The 21,741-nt window shown below is 50.3% G+C and overlaps 1 protein-coding gene across 1 annotated transcript; it reads left to right on the top strand.

Moving 5' to 3' along the window:
- The first annotated feature begins 2,211 nt into the window (after nt 1-2,211).
- Nucleotides 2,212-20,268, top strand: SYNDIG1L (synapse differentiation inducing 1 like). Its single transcript, XM_043472959.1, has 5 exons — nt 2,212-2,363; nt 15,783-15,938; nt 16,120-16,616; nt 18,270-18,410; nt 18,552-20,268. Exons 3-5 carry the CDS (start codon nt 16,200-16,202, stop codon nt 18,708-18,710), a joined length of 717 nt encoding a protein of 238 aa, XP_043328894.1. The 5' UTR covers nt 2,212-2,363; nt 15,783-15,938; nt 16,120-16,199; the 3' UTR covers nt 18,711-20,268.
- The last annotated feature ends 1,473 nt before the right edge of the window (nt 20,269-21,741 follow it).

Here is a 21,741-nt window from a genome sequence, read left to right as displayed (position 1 = left end):
CCAATTCACGACAAAGAGCAGACTAGAACTCAGGTCTCTAGGTGGACCAGAGACCAGGGCCCTTGACACAACACCAGCGGCCTCACTTCAAGTTTTCCCTCCAGGAAACAGCATATAATTATCAACATTAGTATTTAGAATTTATATGCGGCTTTTGCTTCACTGGCTTTTTTATTATCCATTTGATTAGCAATTCCGTATGCAGCCCAGACGTGGAGCAAAGCCAGAATAGAGAGGAGGGGAGACAGAGGAAGGAAAAGGCCAAGTAGAGAGCCACGAGTCCCTGTGAAGGGGAAGCCAGAGGGGAGGTAAGGAGCAAGAGGGCACTTAGACTCACGGGACAGTGTGTGAGGGGAGGGGTGGAGGGTGTCTGTGCAGATACTATATGACCCTCAGGATGAGTGGTCCAAGAGCCTTCCTAGTCTGGGACTTCCACACCGATGGGGCAAGGGCAAGAAAAGCAAGAATATATTTAACACCCAGTGGGTTAAACACCAATCAATACTAGCTGGAAGACAAAGGAAGACCACAAGCTTAGGGAGTTCCCTGCCCGGTCCTGAAGAGAAACAGACCCAAACTCCATGATGGGGGCTCTTGGCTCCTGCAGTGGATGCTAGGAGTTCAACAGAACTGGTGTAGACATTCCAGGTTATGTGGGAGTGAGAGCGCCTAGAGACCACCGTTCGGTGCTCTATGTATTCTTGGATGGGGGAGGGAGAACTCCTGCTGCCAGAGGCTGGTTCTCAGTGACTCCTTCCATCCCCAGCCCCAGCTCCAGCTTGCTCTGAGGTTTGTTGATTTATTTATTTTGTCTGCATCAGGTCTTAGTTGTGGGGCACAGGCTCAGCAGTTATGGTACGTGGGCTCCAGTACTTGGTGGTGCGAGGGCTTAGTTGCTCCACAGTGTGTAGGATCTTTAGTTCCCTGACCAGGGATCAAACCCTCGTGCCCTGCTTTGCAAGGTGGATACTTAACCAATGGACCACCAGAGAAGTCCCTCTGGGGTTTACTTTGCAGGCCTCTATTTACCTTCAGAAAATGAGAATCCTCTCCTCTCCCAACCTCCTGGTACTACAGTGAGACTCAAGACCTTGTAAAAAACAGCCTCATCCACTCACTACACTTAAGATGAGGATACCCTCATGCTTGAAAAAAGGAAACTGGTTGGGGGTGGGGGTGATAAAGAACAGCACAGTCAGGGAGACAAAGCAGCCAGAAACCCTGGCTGGTATCTGAGGATATCAGGGACCCTTCCTGGAGAACCGAAGGGAACACTCACCCACTGAGGGCCTATTTGGGGCCAATGTGTCACATATGCCATCTCACTTTGTCCTCATATGACCCCACAAGGTGATTCAGCTCCCCCAATTTCACTAAGGAGAAACTCAAGGCTTTGAGAGATTAAGTAACTCCTCAAAGTTATATAGTTAATAGGAGAGACACTAGGACCAAATCTTAGGCCCACAGTCTTTAGAGACTGTACAGTTCCCAGCACAGCACTGCAATCTCTAAATCAGGAGATTTAATCTCTATGAGCCTGGTGTCTTCATGTATAAAATAGGAAAGAAAGGAAAGAAAAAAAATACTGCCTCATAGAGTTAAGAAAATTAAATGAGATGATATTGGTTAAAAAACGTTAAGACTCAGCATGGTGTCTGGTATACAGTAGGCGCCCTATAAGTGGCTTTTGTTTCCTTGCTTTTCTTTTGGGGGGGGGGGGGCCGTGCAGATCAATATTAAGACTCAGGGCTCCAAAATGGGAGCACCGCCCATAGCTCCTGGGGAAGTGCGGGAGTAGGTTTGAGGCAAAGGTCTGGGGAAAGGGGGCTCAGCTCCAGGAACCAGAGAAGCCGGTTCCAGCGGCGCGCCCCTCGCGCGGCCGCCTCCTCTGGGCTCCCCCCGACTTCCCGCCCCGCCCCGCCCCGCCCCGCCCCGGAGCGGGTCCGGAGTGCCTGGTGGGCTGATTCCGGAGCGTAGAAGGGAGCACGGAGGCGAGAGGGAGGCGGCGGCGGCGGCGGGAGGCGGGGAGGCGGGGGACCCTGCTCGCTGCTCTGCTAAGTCGGCGCGGAGCCGCCTCGGGCCGGGCTGAGTGAGGGCTGCGCGGCGGCGGCGGGGCCGGGTCAGGATGCGGGGCTCCCGGGACCGAGCCGGGCTGGGCGGGCGGCGGCGGCGGGAGGCGGGCGGGAGCTGTCCGCGGTGCTGAAGCGGCGGCGGCGGCGGCGGGGACCCGGGGCCCGGAGCAGAGGCGCCCTTCTGGGAGCTTCGCCGAAGCCGTGAGGCGAGGGCGCCAGTCGCTCCCCGGCTCATGCCCGGCGGGCCCCCCAAGCCCCGCGGAGGAGGTGGGACTGCCCTCGGCGGGACAGGTAAGGAGCCGCCTGGGGGCGCAGCGGGAGCGCAGAGCTAGGCGCCTGGCTGGGATTGAGCTGGGGAGGGCAGTGGGACCCCTCTCAGCGACGGGGACTCTGACTTCCTTCCATCCCGAGATCGCGCCAAGTCCATCCCTCCCCCTCCCCCTACTGGCTGGAGATGCTGGCAGGGGCCTGGGGGACTAGGGCCCACACAGGCACCCGGGTACCCTGACCCTACACCGGCCAGGCCTTGACCCCAACCTCAGGCAGCTCTGAGACATCCTGCTCACAAGGAACTGAAGAGAGTCTCTAGGACTCCTAGAACCCCAGTCCCCACGACACTAGGGAAACCTAAGCCGCTTCACTAAGCTCCCCTCTCCTCTTCCAAGCCCGCTCATCAGGGTGACTGGGGTGGGCTGTGGTCCCCCTGCCTCAAGATTTCTTTACCCGGGCAATGGCCCTTGGGCCAACAGATAGGCCAGGCCCTTTTCTCCAGAGAAGGAGGGAAGTACCAGAAGATACCTCAATATTTTTCCTGTGGCCCTCTTGACTCTCATGGAAGAAGGCTGGTTTTGCAATGCACTGGTTGGTGCATAAGGGCAGAGGTGGGGAACCTGAGTCCCATTTTCTCTTCGGTGACTGTATACTGGCGACCCTAGACAGAGCCTCTATTTGGAGTCTTCCTTCTGGCAAGAGCGTGCTGAATGAGCTCACTCAGGCCTGCAAAGTGCTTCCAGTTCTTCAGAACAGAGTTCTCTGAGTGGCAGAACATGGTGATCAAAATGAAACTGCGTAGAGGAAGACTGGCCTGTCGCTGTGGCTGACCACTGCTTTATCCCCATCCTCTTAACTCAGCATAACTTCTCCCCTGCCAGTCACAGAAAGGGCACTAGACTAGGAGTTCCTAGCCGGGCACTGGCATTAACTGGCTTTAGGCCAGTTATCTGACCTTTCTGAACCTCAGTTTCCTCATGTGTCCAGTGAGGATAAAGTAGCTGCTCTGTTCACCTCAAGGAACTGCCGTAGGAATCAGTGAAACAACATCTGAGATTAAAGGCTTGTCAACTGTATGCCACTAGACAAGTGTGCGTGCCTGTCCCCATGCAGCAGTCAGGCCTGCTGGCAGTGACCTGATCCTTGTCACTCTTCCGCATTTTCTCCCAGCCCAACCTTGGCTCTCTTTGTCCTTGGCCTTCTGGGGCCCCAGAGTCCGGGAAGCACAACTTATAAATCTTGAGGAGCCCAAAGGGTTCCCTCCCCTTCTCCTCTTCCGTCATCACCTATAGAAGACAATATAGAGTGAGAGTCTGGCTCAGTTTGTTTTCTTTTTTCCCCCAAGAATCACAGATCTAGGGAAACAGCTCCTTGAAGGCAAGGATTGTGTTGTTTTCATCTCTTTGCTTTCCTCCACACCTCCCCTCCCCCATAACACCTGGAAGATAGTAAGGACTCAGTAATTGGATGTAAAATAAAAGAATGAAGTTTTATAAAAGCATTCAACTAAAAGTCAGGAGCCCTGCGTTCTGGTCCCAGATCTACCACTGACTATCTCAGTCAGCTCCTCTCCCCTCTGTGGGCTTCAGTTTTCTCAATTGTCAAAGAAGGTTGAGGGAGATGAGTTTTAAGATTCTAAGCCCTGATATTCTGTGTAGCTCTCTGAGGGCTGTCCCAAGCCCTCAAATCCCTCAGTTCTCCTTGAACACAGAAGACCAACTTCATTAACCTGATTTGGAGAATAAGTTATGTTCTCTCAGTAAAGAATCAGATTTTATTAATGGAGTAGAGGGAAGCAAAGGAACCAAAAAAGGCCATTTATATTTTTTTCGTGTTTTCTTAAGATTTCCCTCTCTTCCTTATTTCCCTGAGAATGCCATGAGGGTGAGCTGGTGGGGGGTGGGGGGGCTGCCTATAAGCCCAGAGACCAGGAAAACACTCCCCACCCCTCAACCCAGAACACCCCTGTGTGTAGCCAAGGGCCAGGGATCCAGTCCTAGGCCATTTTCTCCTAGGGACCTTTCCTGACTGGGCTCCCCCCCTCCTAAGACTAGAGGAGGGGACAGTCAGGAAAGATCCATCCCTGGGGAGAGTTTTTTAATTTGAAAACACAATGAGCTTCTCTGACAATAATTTTCCTCAACTGCGGCAGGCCCAGCGATGTTCAGAAAAACCTTAGCTAATTGGCAATTGGGTAGAGCTGAGTAAGCCATGCCAGCGACCTCCCAGACTTGCCCTGCAAGCGCCCAGCCAGGGTGGGGGAATCAACCCCTCCCCCATGTCAGCACTTTCTGGCTCCCGGCTGTTGGTGCAGCACTGGCAAGAATCAGCTCTCCAGAGTTAATGGGCAGTCACCAACCCTCACAACAAAGTGATGGCAACAGTGGCAGTAGGAAGCATGGACAGGGGCTTTATTTTCTGTGTGACTGGTCTCTGGGGGTGCTGGCTTGCTGCTGGGGCTAGAACAATGCACCGCCCCGCTTCTGCAGCTGTCTGAGTAGACTTCCCAGATTCGGAGGTGTCAGGGTGCAGGGCACCTCTGGTCACCCAGGCAGACATATGCGGCTCCTCTCCCAACCAGGGAAAGCTGCCCACTGACTACTTCTTATCTTCCCCTCCAGCCCCACTTCCTACTGAGGCTCCCATTCTGATCCCCTTCACAAGGCCTCAAACGGAAAAAAGAGAGTCAACGCTGGCACATGACTGGCTAACCTCAGTTATTTGGGGCTGGGAGTAGAAGGGTGGGTGGCGGGGAGATCTGAGGAAGAGGAGGAGATCAATGTGACATGGTCATTAAATAATAATGTGTGTTGTGTGTGTGTGTGTGTGAAGCAACAGATTGAAACTGAAATACCCACATGCAGGCCCCTTCCCCTGGTGGCACATACAAGATGACAGAGGCAGAGAATATCTGGAGAAATCTGTACATTATTAATTACTTTCCAGTTCAAAAGGCCAACTCATCTGTGCATCCTAGAGGGACCTCCAACCTTAAAGTACACCACTCCAGAGAGGAAAAGGCAGAAGGAATAGGCTTCACTTTGGGGAAAAGAAATATCCCAGATTTTTAGACCTTTGGTATTTTACAAGCCCCTTCCCTTCTCAGGGGCTGGGTGGACAGCCTACCTGGAGCAAGGTCCCCTCTGCTGCAAGCCAGGAGATGCAAAAGACTGATCTCATCTCTGCTGTCTGTAACCGGGTCCTCTCTTCTCTTGCCGCCTCCTTTATTCACTCTTCCTCCTCCCTGTAGCTCCTCTGCCACCCCCCAGCCTCTACCCTTGTCCCAAGCAAACCAAGCAGAGAGTGAGAGCCCAATGCTCTACCTCTCCATCAGATGTGTTATCTTCCACTGTTAGATGCTCTGTTTTCTTCTAAGTGTTTGGGAATGAGCTGCTTCAGTGGAGAGAGAGATTGTTTCAGCAAGAATAAAGATTTGATTTCCACCTGAAAACAGACTAATTTGTGTAATGGTATCACCATTCCAATCCTCCCAGCAATTTTCACCTTTGTCAGCCACAAACCCACCACTAAGACAGGCAGATTTTGCTCTGGAAGAGGCCAATCCAGCCTATGGGAGTCCAGGGTGGCAGTGGATAAAACAGAAGGTGAACTGAAGTTCCCAAGAAAAGAGCAACTGAGATGCCTCCTGTGGGAGCTGAGTATTCCAGCTGTTTATCTTTCCTGGGTTTCCCCCTCAGCCCTCTTCTCCTCACTTTCCTCCCATCTTTCCTGGGTTTCCCCCTCAGCCCTCTTCTCCTCACTTTCTCAAATCTCTTTCCAGACCTGACCACCACCCAGGGCTTCATCTCCATACATCAATTGCCAGGTGGGGTTTCTACCCTTGTATCCCAAAGGCACTTCAAAACCAAACTCATCTGCTTCTCTTTCCCATTCTTTCCATCTGTGTGTATGTGTTTCATTTTTTCAGCTTGGTACTTGGTGACCCATTTCAATCTAAATATTCTTTTTCTTTTTTCAGTTCATGAATCATGTTCTGCTTTTGCTTCTTTAATTATTATTGTTTTCCCTCCAGTCTCTCTGTTCTGTCTTTCTGACATTCCTGTTAGATGGATGTTTGATCTCCTGGGACTCTCCTCCATTTCTCTTAACTTGCATATCTTCCATCTTTTTGTCTTTTTGCTCTATGTCTTGGGAAATTTTATTAACTTCTTCTTTTACATTAAAAAGTTAATCTTTAACTGTGTCCATTTTATTATCCAGAATCTAGATTGAATTTTTTAAAATTTAGACAATTATTTTCAATTTTTAAAATACTTTTTGGTTCTTTGACTGCTCCTTTTTCATAGCAGCCTATTCTTGTTTTATGGATGCAACATCCTCTTACATCTCTCTGAGGATATGAATTGAAAAAAATTTATATATATTTTCTATAACTTGAATGATTTGGAATTCTTGTTGGGCTGGTTTTATATTTGTTTATTTAATCTTTCTCTTTTATTGCCACATAGATATTTTTCATTATCTTTTGTTGTTCATTCAGACTCATGAATAAAAAAGATATTGACTAATATAGGCAGCTGGCATGTATTTCCTCTGAAGTTGGATAAGTTTGTTTCCCTAACAGGCCTCTCCTTTGAATGTTTATTGTTCTTACCTCTGGTGTTTGGGACTGTGACTATCTCTGTACTCATTTCTTCACCAAGGAATCTCATCTGCTTTTTATCTCCCAGAAATTCCTCTGTGTTTCTGGTCCACTGATAATCTTTTCTGTTTTCCAGTTTTGTTGTGATTTCATCATTTTGAAAATATATCCTGTCATCTTAATGGAACCTTAAGAGGGAGAAGAAGTGGACGTTTATGCTCAGGCTGCCTTCTCAAATCAACAGCTTCCCCCTAGATTTTTTGCCTAAGTTGGTGGCATCACCTTCTACTTAGTTAAAGAAACCAGAAACCTGGAAGTCATTCTTGCTCCTCTCTCTTCCTCACTATGGTTGGTCTCAAAATCCTATTCGTTTAGCCTAACTACTCCTCAGGTATTACTCTTCATCTCCATCCATTTCACCATCAGGTTCAGGTCCTCATCCCCTCCTGCCCGCATTGTACAATAGCCTCTTAATAGACTCCAAGCTTCTGTTTTCACACTCCTCAAATCCTTTCTATCCACTGCTGCCACCCAGAGTTGTTATTGTTATTCAGTTGCTAAGTTATGTCCAACTCTTTGCGACCCCAAGGACTGTAGCACACCAGGCTTCCCTGTCCTTCACTATCTCCCAGAGTTTGCTCAAACTCATGTCCATTGAGTCGGTGATGTCACCCTCTTCTCCTACTGCCTTCAGTTTTTCCCATTATCAGAGTCTTTTCCAATGAGTTGGTTCTTTGCATCAGGTGGTCAAAGTATTGGAGCTTCAGCTTCAGCATCAGGCCATCCAGTGAATATTCAGGGTTGATTTCCTTTAGGACTGACTGGTTTGATCTCCTTGCAGTCCAAGAGACTCTCAAGAGTCTTCAGCACAGCAGTTTGAAAGCATCAATTCTTCAGTGCTCAACCTTCTTTGGAGAAGGCAATGGCACCCCACTCCAGTACTTTTGCCTGGAAAATCCCATGGACAGAGGAGCCTGGTAGGCTGCAGTCCATGGGGTCGCTAAGAGTCAGACACGACTGAGCGTCTTCACTTTCACTTTTCACTTTCATGCATTGGAGAAGGAAATGGCAACCCACTCCAGTGTTCTTGCCTGGAGAATCCCAGGGATGGGGGAGCCTGGTGGGTTGCCGTCTACGGGGCCGCACAGAGTCGGACACGACTGAAGCGACTTAGCAGTAGCAGCAACCTTCTTTATGGTCCAGTTCTCACATCCATACATGACTACTGGAAAAACCATAGCTAAAACACAGGCCTGACTGTATCTCTTCCTTGAGACAACCATCATTGGCTCCCCATTGCCCAGAGTGAAAAGCTTCTCTGAAAGGAATTGGAGGCCTTCCCACCTCCCTTGCCTGATTCCATCAATATCAAGCCACCTGGCTTCCCCTCTAGACCACGGTCCCATGCTCCTGTGCTGTTTCCTCTGCTAGAAATACTCATTTCTCATTGTCTCACCTAATGACTCATCTTTTTCCTTCAAGACTCAGTTCAGATGTCACCTGCTGTGAAAACCTTTTCCTAGTTTCATCACCTCCACTCCTTTCTCAGGATAGGAGTCCCATATCAGTGTATCCACAACACTCCATGTCCTGCTAGCACAACTTACTCCATGGCATTGAAACCTTGTATTTGCTAGTCTGTATTCTCCCCTCCTCCTCAAAGTAGGTACCACTTCTGGTTGATTTTTGCATTCCAAAAACTGGTCTGGACTGCTTAAGAAGTGTTTGTTGTACAAAACTAAATATGCCCCAGCCAAATGTGCTCCATCCATCCCAGGTCCTGGAAAGAGTTTCTTAAGGAGGAGGCTCAGCCCACCTAGCTCACTCATCCACTAATTCATTCATTTATTCGTGAGACCAACTGTGTCTCCAGTTGGTGTCTCACCAACTGGAGTGCCTATTATATGCCAGGCCAGGGGCCTGGAAGCAGACAGAGTCCCCACCCTCTTGAAGCTCATGAGATCTGGTGAGGGAGAGAGACCCTAATCAAGGAATTACACTTATGTAAATAGAGACTGGGATAAGCTCTAGGAAAGAAAGAGCTGGAGCCTGGAAAGCAGATAACCAGCAACCTAAATCTAGGCTGAAGATGTAGGGATGACCTCCCTAAGGAGGTGACTTTTGAACTGAGAGCTGAAGTATTCTGATGTGGGTGGAGACAAAGTTTCTGAGCAGCATGGCTGTGAAGAAAAGGAGAGGGAAAGGACAGGAGCTGAAGGAGGGGAGGTGGCATGGAAGACAAATGTTCCTCCTCTCGGTTTCTGCCTGACTACCTCAAGGCTTTGCGGCTAAAACAAGGGACATCTTATTTTATCTCATGACATTGAGGGTCAGAAATTCACGCAGGCTTGAGCTGTGTGATTATTCCACTCCATGTGGCATGGGCAGAGGTCATCCAGTGGTCCTCAGCGGACAGATGGGCTGGCTTGAAGAGTCCAAGATGGCTTCACTCACATGTCTGGCATCCTGGGATGACCAGAAGGTTGGGTTCAGCAGCCTCTGCCAACCAGAGCGTCACACACAGAGCCTTTCCAGCCTGACAGCTTCAGGGTAATTCAGAGCAGCTCAGGGTCCCAAGAGTGAGTATTCCAGCGAGCAAGGTGAAAGATGCATGACCTTCTGTAACCTGGCCTCTGAAACCTCATAGCATCACCTTAGCTGTACTATGTGGTCAAAGCAGTCACAAACCCACTCAGGTTAGAAAGGAGGGACATAGATCCCTACTTCTCGATGGGAGGAGTGTCAAAGGATTGACAGTCAGATTGTGCACTCATCACGATTTCTTTTTTAAGCCAGGAAAATGACAATATGTTTAAGTGCCATTAGGGAAGATCAAGAGTTAGGAGCATTTGAAGACAGAGGAGAAAGAAAGGATAATCAATTGTGTTAGCTTCCTGAGGAGGAAACTGAAGCAAAGAAAGCTAAATCTTCTGTTTTCCCTCAACTCTGTTGCCTCCCACCCCGACCCTGACCCCTGACTCTTTCTCTCTGCTGTCAGATACAGCAAGCAGCATCCGTGAGTCCGAAGCTGGTTTGGCGGCTCTCTTGCTTACAGGCCGGAAATCATCCAGTCCAGTCCCAAGTCATCTACTAACAGCCTCCCAAGTCACAGGACTTCACAGTTTACAGAACAGTTTACATATTATCTGCCTGGAAGTTGGTCTAGCACCTATTCTTAAAGACGGCACCTCTCCTCTGGATTGTAATCATTTCTATTTAATCTTCTGCCCTGCGAGGAAGTTCTGGCTTTTATCTTCCAGTTTAGAAGCAGTCTTTCTTGTTGCACTGAGAGATAGTGGTCAGAGGCCGAACTTCCTCACTATAGCTCTGTATTTATTTGAATCCAGACCTTAAGGTTATCTAGGCAGCCATCCCTGGGCTGCTAAATCACCCCAAATCTCTTAATCTTTTCCTAAAGCTCCCATTTCCCATTCCCTTCTATAAGGTCTCTGGTTTTAACCCATTCAAGACTAAGTCCTTGCCATTCTCACACCCACAACCGTTTATCACAACCATTTACACACAAGTAGGCTCTGAAAGGCCAGGTGTTAGACTCAGTTAAACCCAGGTTCAAATCCAGTGTCTGATACTGTTTAATCTTGGGCAAGTTACTTAACCTTTCTGAGCCTCCGTTTCCTCATCTGAAAATAAGAAATAATAATAGCCAATTTCATCAGTTGTTGTACAGGTTAGAGATACAGTGTGTGAAACACGGGGCTCACGTGAGGTTGCCGTAAAAAGTAGCTGTTGTGATTTTACAGCATTCTGCTAAGGACTGGCCCCATCCCACGGACAACGACCCAACTCCTGGTCCCACATCACACTGTCCCTGTGGTCTCTTTTTAGCAGTGTTCACCCTGCCTCCTCTAAGCCCCACCCCCCCACAGCTAATCCCAGAGAATTTGATGCTGTTCAGGCCAGCAAGAGCTCTGATCAGACAGACTGGGTCAGACAGGGCTCTGCCGCTCTCCAGCTGTGTGATCTCAGAAAACCTGTTTAACCTCTCTGAGTCGCAACCCCCCTCACCCGTGTTAAAAGGACAGATTACATGAGATACTGCATTTGAAGCACTTGCCATGGTGTCCAGGACAAAGCAAGCGCTCAATAGACGGCCGCCAACATAGGGTGGCAGCAAAGCAAAGTGACTCTGGGGTCAGGGTTCAGGTCCTGTCCACTACTCACCAGTTGCATGCCTGTGGGCCCTTACAAGTGTCTTATGCCTAAGTGTCTTCATCTGTAAAATGGAGACAATGATGAAGATAGTGATTTACAGAGTTTCTATAAGGATTAAGTGAGAGAATACATCACATTTAGAACAGTGCCTAGGACACAGTAAGAATTGAGTGAAGTGTGAGATGTTATTGTTTCAACCTTAAACTTCTTTGCATTTTTATATTTAAGGTACATTGACTATAAGTAGCACATTATCAGATTGTGTTGTTTTAAAAATCTAGGTTTTGTCTCTTTTTAAAATCATCTTTAAAGTATAACCTACATACAATAATGGTCACCAATTTTAAGTATACAATTCAGTGAATTTTGTGGAATACCTGCAGTCACATAAGCACTACCACAATCAAGCTGCAGAACATCACCCCCCAAAATTTTCGTGCCCCTTTGCAGTCTATCCCCTCCCCACGTGGCCCTTAGCAACCACCAATCTGCTCTTTTTCACCATAGTTTTGCCTTCTCTAGGATTTCACATAAATGGAACAATACACAATGGGACTATCTTTGTCTTTTATGGGCAATTTTATTCCATTTATATCCAATATAGCTACTCACATCGTTGGGTGTAAGTCTAACATCTTACTGTTTGTTTTCTATTTGTCTCACTGGTTCTATATTCCTTCTGCCTCATTTTGGATAAATTAAATACCTTTATTATTTCATTTCTGTTATCTCACTAGTTATATATTCATTTACTCTTCTTTCTGTGGTTATCAGAGCAATGGTTCTTAAAGTGGGTCCTTGGCCAGCAGATTCAACTCACCCAGATTCTTGTTAGAAATGAAAATTCTCAATTCCCATCCTGGAATCATAAACTATGAGGGTGGGAGCCAGCCGTCTGGGTTTATCAAGTCCTCCTGGTGATGTTGAGACTGGCTAGTTTGAGAACCACTGGCTGAAGACAACTTTTGCTTCTGGCAAACAGCAAGATTATATACAGATCACCTTAATCCAGTTAGGAGCAGAGCTGATTTAAAGCGTGGTTTCTGTCCTCAGGAGGGCTGATCTGTTACTGGTTTTTTCTACTCCTGATGGGTAGCCCTAAGGTGGTCCCAGTTGGAAATGGACATGTTTACTGGAACACTTCTTCTTTAACCATCCCTGAACTCCACTTTTCCTCCCTGCTGGAAGAGGGGAAAACTATTGCCAAAGGTCAGGCTCAGCTGTCCTTAGCACCTTGATCCCTCAAGTTCTTACTTCCTTGGTGACTGTTCAATGCCTTCAAAGTTTCCCTGGCTTTCGTAGGCAGGTTTGTGTAACACAAGTTAGTCTGCAACTGCTGGAAAGAAGCCCTCTGTCCTGTTGTTATTTTCCCACTAGAATTACAGAGTCAAAATGAGCATTTAGAACAGTTCACTTCCTGGCATGTGGCAAAAAACTCAATAAGTATAAGTTCTTCTTCTTCTTTCTTCTCTCAGTAGAATCCTAGGGTCATCTTGAGCTGAGCTGTTAAAATCAACCCCTTCTACCCTTACCGTACATTTTAGAGATAAGCAAACGGATGTCACACTGCATGACTGGACTCCAGTGCAATCAGACTCCCTCGTGAGGCTGTATTTGGATGGTTTCCTGTCCCTTGTCTGGGAGGTGGCAGCGCGCTCTCCTTCCCCAGATAATCACGGCACACTCAAGAGCCCAGCCCGGTTCTCAGCTCACAAGGAAACAAGCCAGGGACCGTGGCTTCACAGACCCGCCTCTCCTCCCGTCTTCTGGCCTGGCCCAGACCTCCAGCCACGACCACACGTTTGGAGCGATCTTCCTACATTCAGAATCCCAGACATCACATGTCTTTCCTCTGGAGCAGAGTGCACCCCTGCACACACACGCGCGCGCACACACACACACACACAGAAACATGCTCACCAGCAAGTAAGCATGTACACAGTACCATCCACAGCGTGGAAGGACCACAATCCAGGTGAGACCAGGCAGCCGAAGTGGAGATGAAAATTGCTCTGCATTGAATGCTAGTCCCTTAATCCAGGGAACAGAGGGGGGCAACCATAAGCAACAGACCGAAAGATCAGGCCAGGCCAAGGACAAGAGAAGACTGGGCGAGAGCCAGCCACCACCTCCAGCTGGCCAGGACTCGGAGCTGGGTCCCCAGAGTCAGCCCAGTGAACTCCTGTGTGACCCTAACGGGTGACAGAAAGAACATGACCTGTTAAGAGAATCATGACCCTTAGCCAGACCCTGGGCAGGTGCTGCAGCCTGTGACTTGGTTGCTTTCTGAAAACGGGTGTGTGAGACGGCATGTGTGTGCCTCCTGCCTCTCTGCGCGTATTGGACAGGGGGCAGGTTTTGATGTCGTGCTCGGCCTCATTCCTTCTCAGAAGGAGTGCCCCAGCCTGGGGAGGTTTTAAACTGATTTTAGATAATTTGGCTCAGAAGAAATCCATTAATTTTTTTTTCTGATTTAAAAGTAGTGCATGCTCATCGTAAAAAATGAATGTGGAAAACAGAAAAAAATGTGGTGTTAAAAAAAAAAAATGAAAAGCACCTGTGCTCCCACCCCTGGAGATAATCACTGTTGACATTTTGGCGGAGTTGAGATCACATGCACATTCAGTGTTCTTTTTTCCCTTCTCACTGAATCTACAGAGAGCATTTTCTCATATTATTCCTTTTTTTGCAAACCTGTTTGAAGGCCCTGTACCATTGTTTTTGCACCATAATTTATTTAACTTGCCCCCAACTGTTGGACTTTCAGGTGACTTCCAGATTGTCCTTATGGTGGAAAACCCAGGCTCATATACCTGTGTGCATGAAGCGCCGATTTCTACTTAAAGGCACGACCAGGGCACGTGTTGGGGGGTAGGGGACACTGATCCAGGAAAGGGTGCATGGCTTGGCTTTCAGAGGTTCAGCTGTCTGTACTTTGACCAATAGAGGGTGGCTGGCAGGAGCTGGGTGATGGGCTGGGATACAGCCACCCCTGCCAGCCCTGGATAAGGGCCCTCCCAAACACCCCTCAGAGCTCCAGGGCCTGACTCCTGGTCACAAGTATCCCTCCTTTGCCCCTAGGGGATGACAGTATGGCCTCTTGGTGAGGCAAGGCATAGGGCAGGGGTGAGTTTGATGCATTCATCTGTTCTGAGGACCCTAGGGCTGGTCTCCCCAACCTTACTCCCTCAGAAAGGCCCCTGCCCACCTTTGCCCACATGGATGGAAGCCCAGAGAGTAGGCGAGGTGAGCAGGGGCAGGGGCCAGGTGGAGGGGCAGAGCTGGGATAAGGCAGCCAAGAGGGAGTTGGGAAGCCAGGCAACAACCCCTTGGCTCCGTGGGTCATCTGGCAAATAGATGTCTTGCCTTCCCTTTGCCTCCCTGACCCTGCTGGAGGGGCTGTGGTGGGGAAGGTGAGCTCTGCACCCCCTGGGCTCATCTGAGTGTGCTCATCCATTCCTGACTACTGAAAGAGGACAGGGAGTGGGGGAATCTCACTTCTGGAGGGCTCCTCAAACTATGGAATTGTGGTATGTTAGTGCCACCATCGCCATCGGTGGCTGTTTAATCCAACTCCTCTGGTTCCAAATGGGGAAACTGTCAGGTCAAAAAGCTAATGTGGATCAGGAATGGAAACTCTGTGTATCTAACTCTCAAACCCACAAGCCTGTGGTCACATGTCCTTTAGCTCTATGTCCATGGCTCACATCTGCTGGTGGGGGGAGGCTGTGACAGGGGCTTAGAAGCTGCCCTGGGGAGTTAGAGGGTCCAGCCCTGCTGGGAATCAGCCCAGAGGGGCCCAGGCATGAATGTAACCTTGTGAGGCCTCTGCCTTGGATGCCCAGCTCCCCATCAGCAGGAAGAAGCCCCTTCACGTCACTGTAGTCCAAGGGCTCCCCTCCCTGCATTCTGACCTCTGGAGAGGAAGGAGGAGAGAGCAGCAGTGAGGCCTCTGGGTTGATGAGCATGCCTCCCCCCAGAGAGCAGTGACCTAACCCCTCCTCCAGATCCCAGAATTCACCTTAGAAGGGAGGTGAGCCTAAGGAGCATCCCCTAAGACCATACTTGGGGAGAAGCGCCAACACCAGGAAGAGCTGACCTCTGTGAGCACGTGGCATGGGGCGAGCTCTGAGCTAAACGTGGGCCCACCCAACCTGAGAACAAATCCTCTGTCGATGCAGCATCCCACCTGCCACCGATCCTGACAGTATCTCCCAAGGCCCACTCCCATTTCTCCATCTGCTCACCATAGAGTCTCAGCGGTCCTCAGTTTATCAGAAGCCACGGCAAAGCCTTCTATCCATGAGACAGTCAGTCTAAGCCACCCCCCACACACAGCCACAAGGAAGGCTTCAGGACCCTAATCTCATCCTATCAACCCTGCCAAGACCCCTGAAGGCCCCTTTGACCTCAACAGGGCTGCATGGTCTGGCCCCGCAGTCCGTCTCACACCTTTCTCTGTACCTGCAGCCACACCAGCCTCATCTCTGGCTCTCAGACCAACCAGATTTTATCCGCCCACTGCGTGAAATGTGCACCCTCTCCTCTCGCCTTGTCAACCCATCTTCTTCCTTCAGATCTCAGCTCCAAAGCCTCCCCTTGCACCTCCGTGTCAGTTCTATCCGTCGTATATTCTGACACCCTCTGCTGTACTTCCCCTACAGGGCAGGCGTCTTCCCCAGACTGTGAGCTCTGGGAGACCAAGTGTGCAGCCTTCTTCCTCCGCCTGCTTCATCCCCAGCATCTGTACAGCACCTGGCCATCGCTGACGCTCAGTGGTCATGCGGTGAATGGATAAATGAATGACCCAGCTCTATGAGGTAAGTTCTGCTGCAAAGAAACGGAGGATCTGAGTTAAACAGCCAGCTCAAGGTCCTGCGGCTGGCCGGTGGTACAGACAGGGTCCAGGGCAAGTCAGACTGCAGAGTCTGTGCTCGTCACTACTTCCTGTCCTTCATCCAGAATGCCGGCCGCAGTGTCTGTCTGTCTTGCTCTCCCTAGCAGGCCCTCTGAGGACGGCTCAACTGGCCACCAAGTCCCAGGGTTCTGGGGCTCGCCTCCCCGGAGCTGCCCCCAGAACCATGGAGAGTCTGAGTGAGCTACAGAACCCACTGCTGCCTCGGAGCCCCACGCACCTCCATGGCCCCTACCCCTATCCCGAGGCTTCTCCTGCCTGGCCCTGCCGGGAGAAGATCTATTCCTACCTCCTGGGCGGTGCTGACCCTGCGCATGCCCACCAGCTCCTGGACCCCGGGTCCCTGCAGCTGGCTGTGGAGGCCTGGTACAGGCCCAGCTGTCTCCTGGGGAGGGACAAGGTCAAGGAGCCCAGGGCAGGCAGCTGTGAGACCAGCTTCACAGAGGGCAGGGAGCCCCCAGCTGGGCCTACGGAGCGGTCCACGGAACCTAGCCAAGCGGAAGAGGATGTCGCCATCCAGACTGTGTCCTATGGGGTTCAAGAGGAGCTCCAAGGCCAAGAGGGTGACCCGGAGGAAGAAGAGGTAAGCATGTGCGTGTAAATGCAGATTCTCAGGCCTACCTCCGGGCACTGAGACTTTGCAGGCCTGGCTTGGGCCCCAGGAGTCTGTATTTTACTAAAGAAAAGGCCCTCTGGCACAGATGCTAGCCACACTTTGAGAAACACTAGTTAAAGCTGACAGTTTAATTTTTTTTTTTTTTTTTTACTATTTATTGCATTAGGGTATCTTTCTATTGAAGCTCATGTACAATATTATGTAAGTTTCAGGTGTACAACATAGTGATTCACAATTTTTAAAGGTTATGACTATTTGACTTTTTTTTTTAATGTGAACCATTTTCAAAGTCTTTATTGAATTTGTTAGAATATTGTTTCTGTTTTATGTTTTGGTTTTCCGGCCGCAAGGCATATGGGATCCTAGCTCCCTGGCCAGGGATTGAACCTGCACCCCTTGCATTGGAAGGTGAAGTCTTAACCACTGGACTGCCAGGGAAGTCCCCTATTTGACTTTTTAATAGCATTTTTTGTTCTTGTTTTTTTTTTTCCAGTTCAATCGAGATATAATTATTATGTAACATTAAGGTATACAATGCCATGATTTGATTCATGTATCTATCACAAAATGTTTACCACAATAAGGTTAGTTAACACACCATTTACCTCACCTAATTGCCATTTTGCTGTTGCTATAAAGAGAACATTTAAGATCTACTCTCATAGAAACTTTCAAGTATATAATACATTATTATTAACTACAGTCACCACGCTGTAGCAGATCCCCAGAACTTATTCCCCTTATAACTGGAAGTTTTTACTCTTTAACCAACTTCTCCTCATTGTTCCTACTCCCTAGCCCCCAGCAACCACCGACCTACTCACTGTTTCTCTGAATTCAGCTTTCTTGGATCCTACATATAAGTGAGATCAAATGGTATTTGTCTTGGGCTTCTTTCACTTAGCATAATGTATCAAGACTCATGTTGGCCCAAATGGCAGGATTTTCTTCTTTTTATGGCTGAATGATAGTCCCTTATACATATAGATAAACATTGTCTTTGTCCACTCATCCCTCCATCTATGGACTTCTGGTCTTTGAGGAACGTTCACCTGGTTCTTGTTTTCTTAATTATATAAGCAATTTAAAGTCAATGCAAAAAATTATTCAAAGATAGCAATTATTTTAGTGAATGATCTTCCAGTCTTTTCACTTACGTTTTTTTCTACCTCCCCCGCCCCAAAAGAGTTCTTGCTATACATATTTCTGTAACTGAATTTTCCTCTCTAAGCAACCCATTGGCTCCACGTAATCTAATATTTTCTACCAAGGTGAATTTTAAGGGTTATATGGTATCCCATTATAAATTCTTCCACCACTTATTAACCCAATCTCTTGGTCACTGGGCGTTGAGACTGTTCCTGATCTTTCACGGTTACTATCCTATAATGAACATTCTAGTACATGTATACTTGTTCATGTATTCTTGCATGTGTATACTTGTAGTCTTTCCTAGTGATAAATCCCCAAGGGTGGAATCATTGAACCATTGCCAAGGTTTTGGTAGAGAGTCCGGAGCCCAATCCACACTCCCGCTAACAACAGATGAGTCTGCCCGCTGCCCCATGCCACTGCCGATGGGTGTCCCCCAGGTCACAAGAGCCCACTCATGTTTTGCAGAGTGATGCCACATCAACGGAGAGTGAAAGTGAAGACAACTTCCTTACGCTGCCTCCCAGGGACCACCTGGGTCTCACCATCTTCTCCATGCTCTGCTGCTTCTGGCCCCTGGGCATCGCCGCCTTCTACTTCTCCCAGGGGGTAAGAGGCTTTATGGGGGCCCAGGGCTTCTGCTGTGGCCACCCTCCCTCCCCGGGGCACCTGGGGTCAGGGCCTGGGGGGCTGGGGCTATTTTGCTGGGCAAGGGGATGTTCCTTTTCACCAGCGCCTCTCTCTCCCTAGACCAGCAAGGCAATCTCCAAGGGGGACTTCCGCCTGGCCAACACCACCTCCCGCCGGGCCCTCTTCCTGGCCACACTGTCCATCGCCGTGGGGGCTGGTCTCTATGTGGCCGTGGTGGTGGCCCTGGCAGCTTACATGTCCCAGAATGGCCACGGCTAGTGGCCAAGAAGGCCTGGCATCCTGACTCCCCTACTCTGCCTGAGGAGGCAGAGAGGGGGTGCTGGGGGTAGCAGACTCTCTGGGGAGACAACTCATGGGGGTGGCTTGTCAGGAGGAGGCCTCCCAGGCTGCAGCCAGCGGGGCACGACCTTCACTCCCTCCTGCCCATTGCCACCAGCCTAGAGCATGCCAGGGGGCATCACTCAGTCCAGGAGAGGGAAGGGCTGCCCACCCGGCCATCCAGGCAGAGCTGCCTCTGGCTGGGAGCTCTCCCCATTCTGCTCATTCCCCAAAGGGTCTCCTGCCCTGCGGCAACACACTACCCAACTCTGCTAACCTCTCCACAAAGAAGAGCAGATTACAGGGAGAGAAAGGGATGCCTGGGGGGCAGAGGAGCGGACCCAGTCCTTCCAGCGCACAGGAGTCTCCACCTGGGGTCTCCCTGAACTTCCCAACTCCACTCTCTGGCCTGTGATGCCCAGACCTCAGCCAGCCAAGATGGAAATACACACAAAGGGACCCCCTTGGTCTTTCTGGTTCTAGAGGGTGCTTACCTCTTCTGTGGGCATGTAAGACAGAGTAGATTCTAGGTGGAGAAGGGGTGCCTGGGGCGGGTAAACTGTACTGGGGGCAGGTTCTTGGAGCGTCTTTATGCAGGAGTGAAAGGCAGATGAGATGACAGAGAGCCTGAAGGGCCCTGGAATATCGTTGCTCCTGTTCTCTGCCCCCATCCTCCTTTTCTGGATTCCTCCGGGGGCTCTGAGCTGGCACCATGCCAGGCAGACAGAGAGAGAGAGAGTTCCATCAGTCCAGCAGCCACTGAGTGCAGAATCCTGGATCCAGCCAAGGGGGAACGTAGCGAGGAGACCCTGCATAGTGAGTGTAGATGAAGGGAGGGACACAGGGCTGGCATGGCAGCTGAGAAGCCCAGGAGGGCCTCCTAGAGGAGGTGAGCAAGGTCTAGATGGATATAGAGAATGTATTGAAAGGATACTAAGGGATGACCCTTAGTATTTGTGGGCAGGGATGTGGCAGGAGCCTCCCATGGGAGTTTTGGAGCTATTTGGATTACACCTAAAACATCCAGCTGGAGCCCAACTGAAGGTTCCACCAACTCAAAGAAGAGGAAAGTCAGGCCTGTGTCTCAAATGCCAGTGATGTTTTTCCACCTCTGAATGCTGGAGGTCAGTGATGGACCCCTGGTCAGCCTTGGAGCTTCTTCACCGGCACCTCTTCTCAGAGCTGCTCTTAACACTATAGGGAAATTTCAGAATTCTAGAAATACCCAGACAGGCAGGAGGAACGCATTTGGGAGGGCAGGCCTGTCAGCGTTCAAGCTGTGGCTGTCATTGTGCATGATCGGTGGACCTGGTCATTCCGGGGCCCCATCCAGAGCTTGGGGCTGTGAACCCAATGTGTCCACCATCCTCCGCGAGCCCAGACATTACCCAGCCCTCCACTCACTGCATCCCCTGAAGTCTCACAGGCCCAGGATCAGCAGTTTTAATGCTCCATTACTGTATATACTTATCCTTGTAATAAACATTTCTGTAACACCTGGTGCCCTCTGGGCCTCTTCCTGTCCCCGCCTACCTCCACCTTTGCCTGCGTCTGATCCTTCCCCAAGACTGACCTCCATCCCACAGTCTACTGCTCCTGGCCCCTTGCAGCACGTTCTCTAGAGGACCTGCCCACATCCGGGCCTTAGGAGAAGGGGTAGGCGCTCTGGCTTGGAGGACTACTCTGCTGGGAGTAGCCTGGATGCAGGGTGATGGTGTGGCATGCATTTGAATCTGCAAGACAAGATGAGGTCCAAGCTGAAGAAAATCCATTCTAGACTCGAGAGCCTTGGAGGTCAGGAGGAAGAGACGTGGGCCAGGGTGACTGAAGCTCCCCTGAGCTGCCTGGACCCATCAGGGGTGGACACAGGTATGGGGTCACCAAGGACCCCACTCCCCTGATGCCCTCTCTCGAGTCCCTCATACCTCCCAATGGGGGCTGCTCAAGCGTGGTGTGGGGAGGAAACCATCACTGTCTGCCTCAGGCCCCAACCTCAGCACCAAATCCCCAGTATCCTCTCTGTTCCAGGCCCCCAGGAACCTGCCTGGGCTGGCAGAGGGACCAGCCTGGCCTCTCGGTCACTGCATGGAGGGCACTGGCATGCCCACACTCACACATGACTACTCGGAAGACACAGCTCCGCGCGCGCGCACACACACACACACACACACACACATGCCGCACAGGCTGGGTACCCCTGAGACAGAGATCACTGCATGATACTCATTAGAAGATACTCTTGGGAGAACATTCGAGGAGAGGAGCAGAAGGAGACAGATCTGAACTACGGGGAGGTCAGGCTGCAGTGCTGGCCAAACGACTGTCTGGGCCAACCTGAGGTGGGGCCTGGAGCCAAGGTGCCCTTCAGAGTTGACTCAAGGTGGGACGAAGGGCCAGGCCTCCACTGCAATGGATGGGAGCCACCCAGAAAGGGCTGTGACCCTTGGGCAAAGTGGCTCTCTTCAGCCGAGGCTGCTCCCAGGGTGAGGGATGCCCTGAAGGCTGTTTGCTGGAGGACGAAGCCCGTCATTCCCGCGGGGCCCTGAGCAGCGCATCACCGCACCCAGCACACCCGCCACGCAGCAACAGACCTACATCCTGCGGCCTTTACCTCCCCACACCGAAGGCTGCTTCCTGGGAACTCTGTGCCACTGGGCCCACAGGTAGGATAAGCTGAAGGTGCTTCTACCACTGATGGATGGAAGCTGGTGGACAAATACCCCCAGGTTTTGCGGCATCTCGATGGAAGGACACCAGCCATGTTCCACCTGCTCTGAGGATTCCCCAGAAGGATGGAGCTTCAGCTACCGGCAGTGGCAATTTAACCAAAAGCACATCCCTCACTGGTTGCCTTCCTCTCCCCATCTTCTTCCTCATTTTCCTGCCTCCTGGGATCAGCTCCCAATAAACTACCCACAATCGAACCCTTGCCTCAGAGAAACCCTGGGGAACGCAAACCAAGATACACACA

The sequence above is a fragment of the Cervus canadensis genome, chromosome 6 (genome assembly GCF_019320065.1).
Source record: "Cervus canadensis isolate Bull #8, Minnesota chromosome 6, ASM1932006v1, whole genome shotgun sequence".
Classification (NCBI taxonomy): Eukaryota; Metazoa; Chordata; class Mammalia; order Artiodactyla; family Cervidae; genus Cervus; species Cervus canadensis.
The sequence above is the reverse complement of the archived record's forward strand: the minus strand, read 5'-3'. Positions and strand labels throughout refer to the sequence as shown.

Excerpts from the sequence above, each read along its gene's own strand:
- SYNDIG1L (XM_043472959.1), top strand. The coding sequence starts at position 16,200 with ATGGAGAGTCTGAGTGAGCTACAGAACCCACTGCTGCCTCGGAGCCCC. Across the intron at positions 16,617-18,269 it reads GTGACCCGGAGGAAGAAGAG|AGTGATGCCACATCAACGGA; the intron begins GTAAGCATGTGC and ends CATGTTTTGCAG. Across the intron at positions 18,411-18,551 it reads CCTTCTACTTCTCCCAGGGG|ACCAGCAAGGCAATCTCCAA; the intron begins GTAAGAGGCTTT and ends CTCTCTCCCTAG.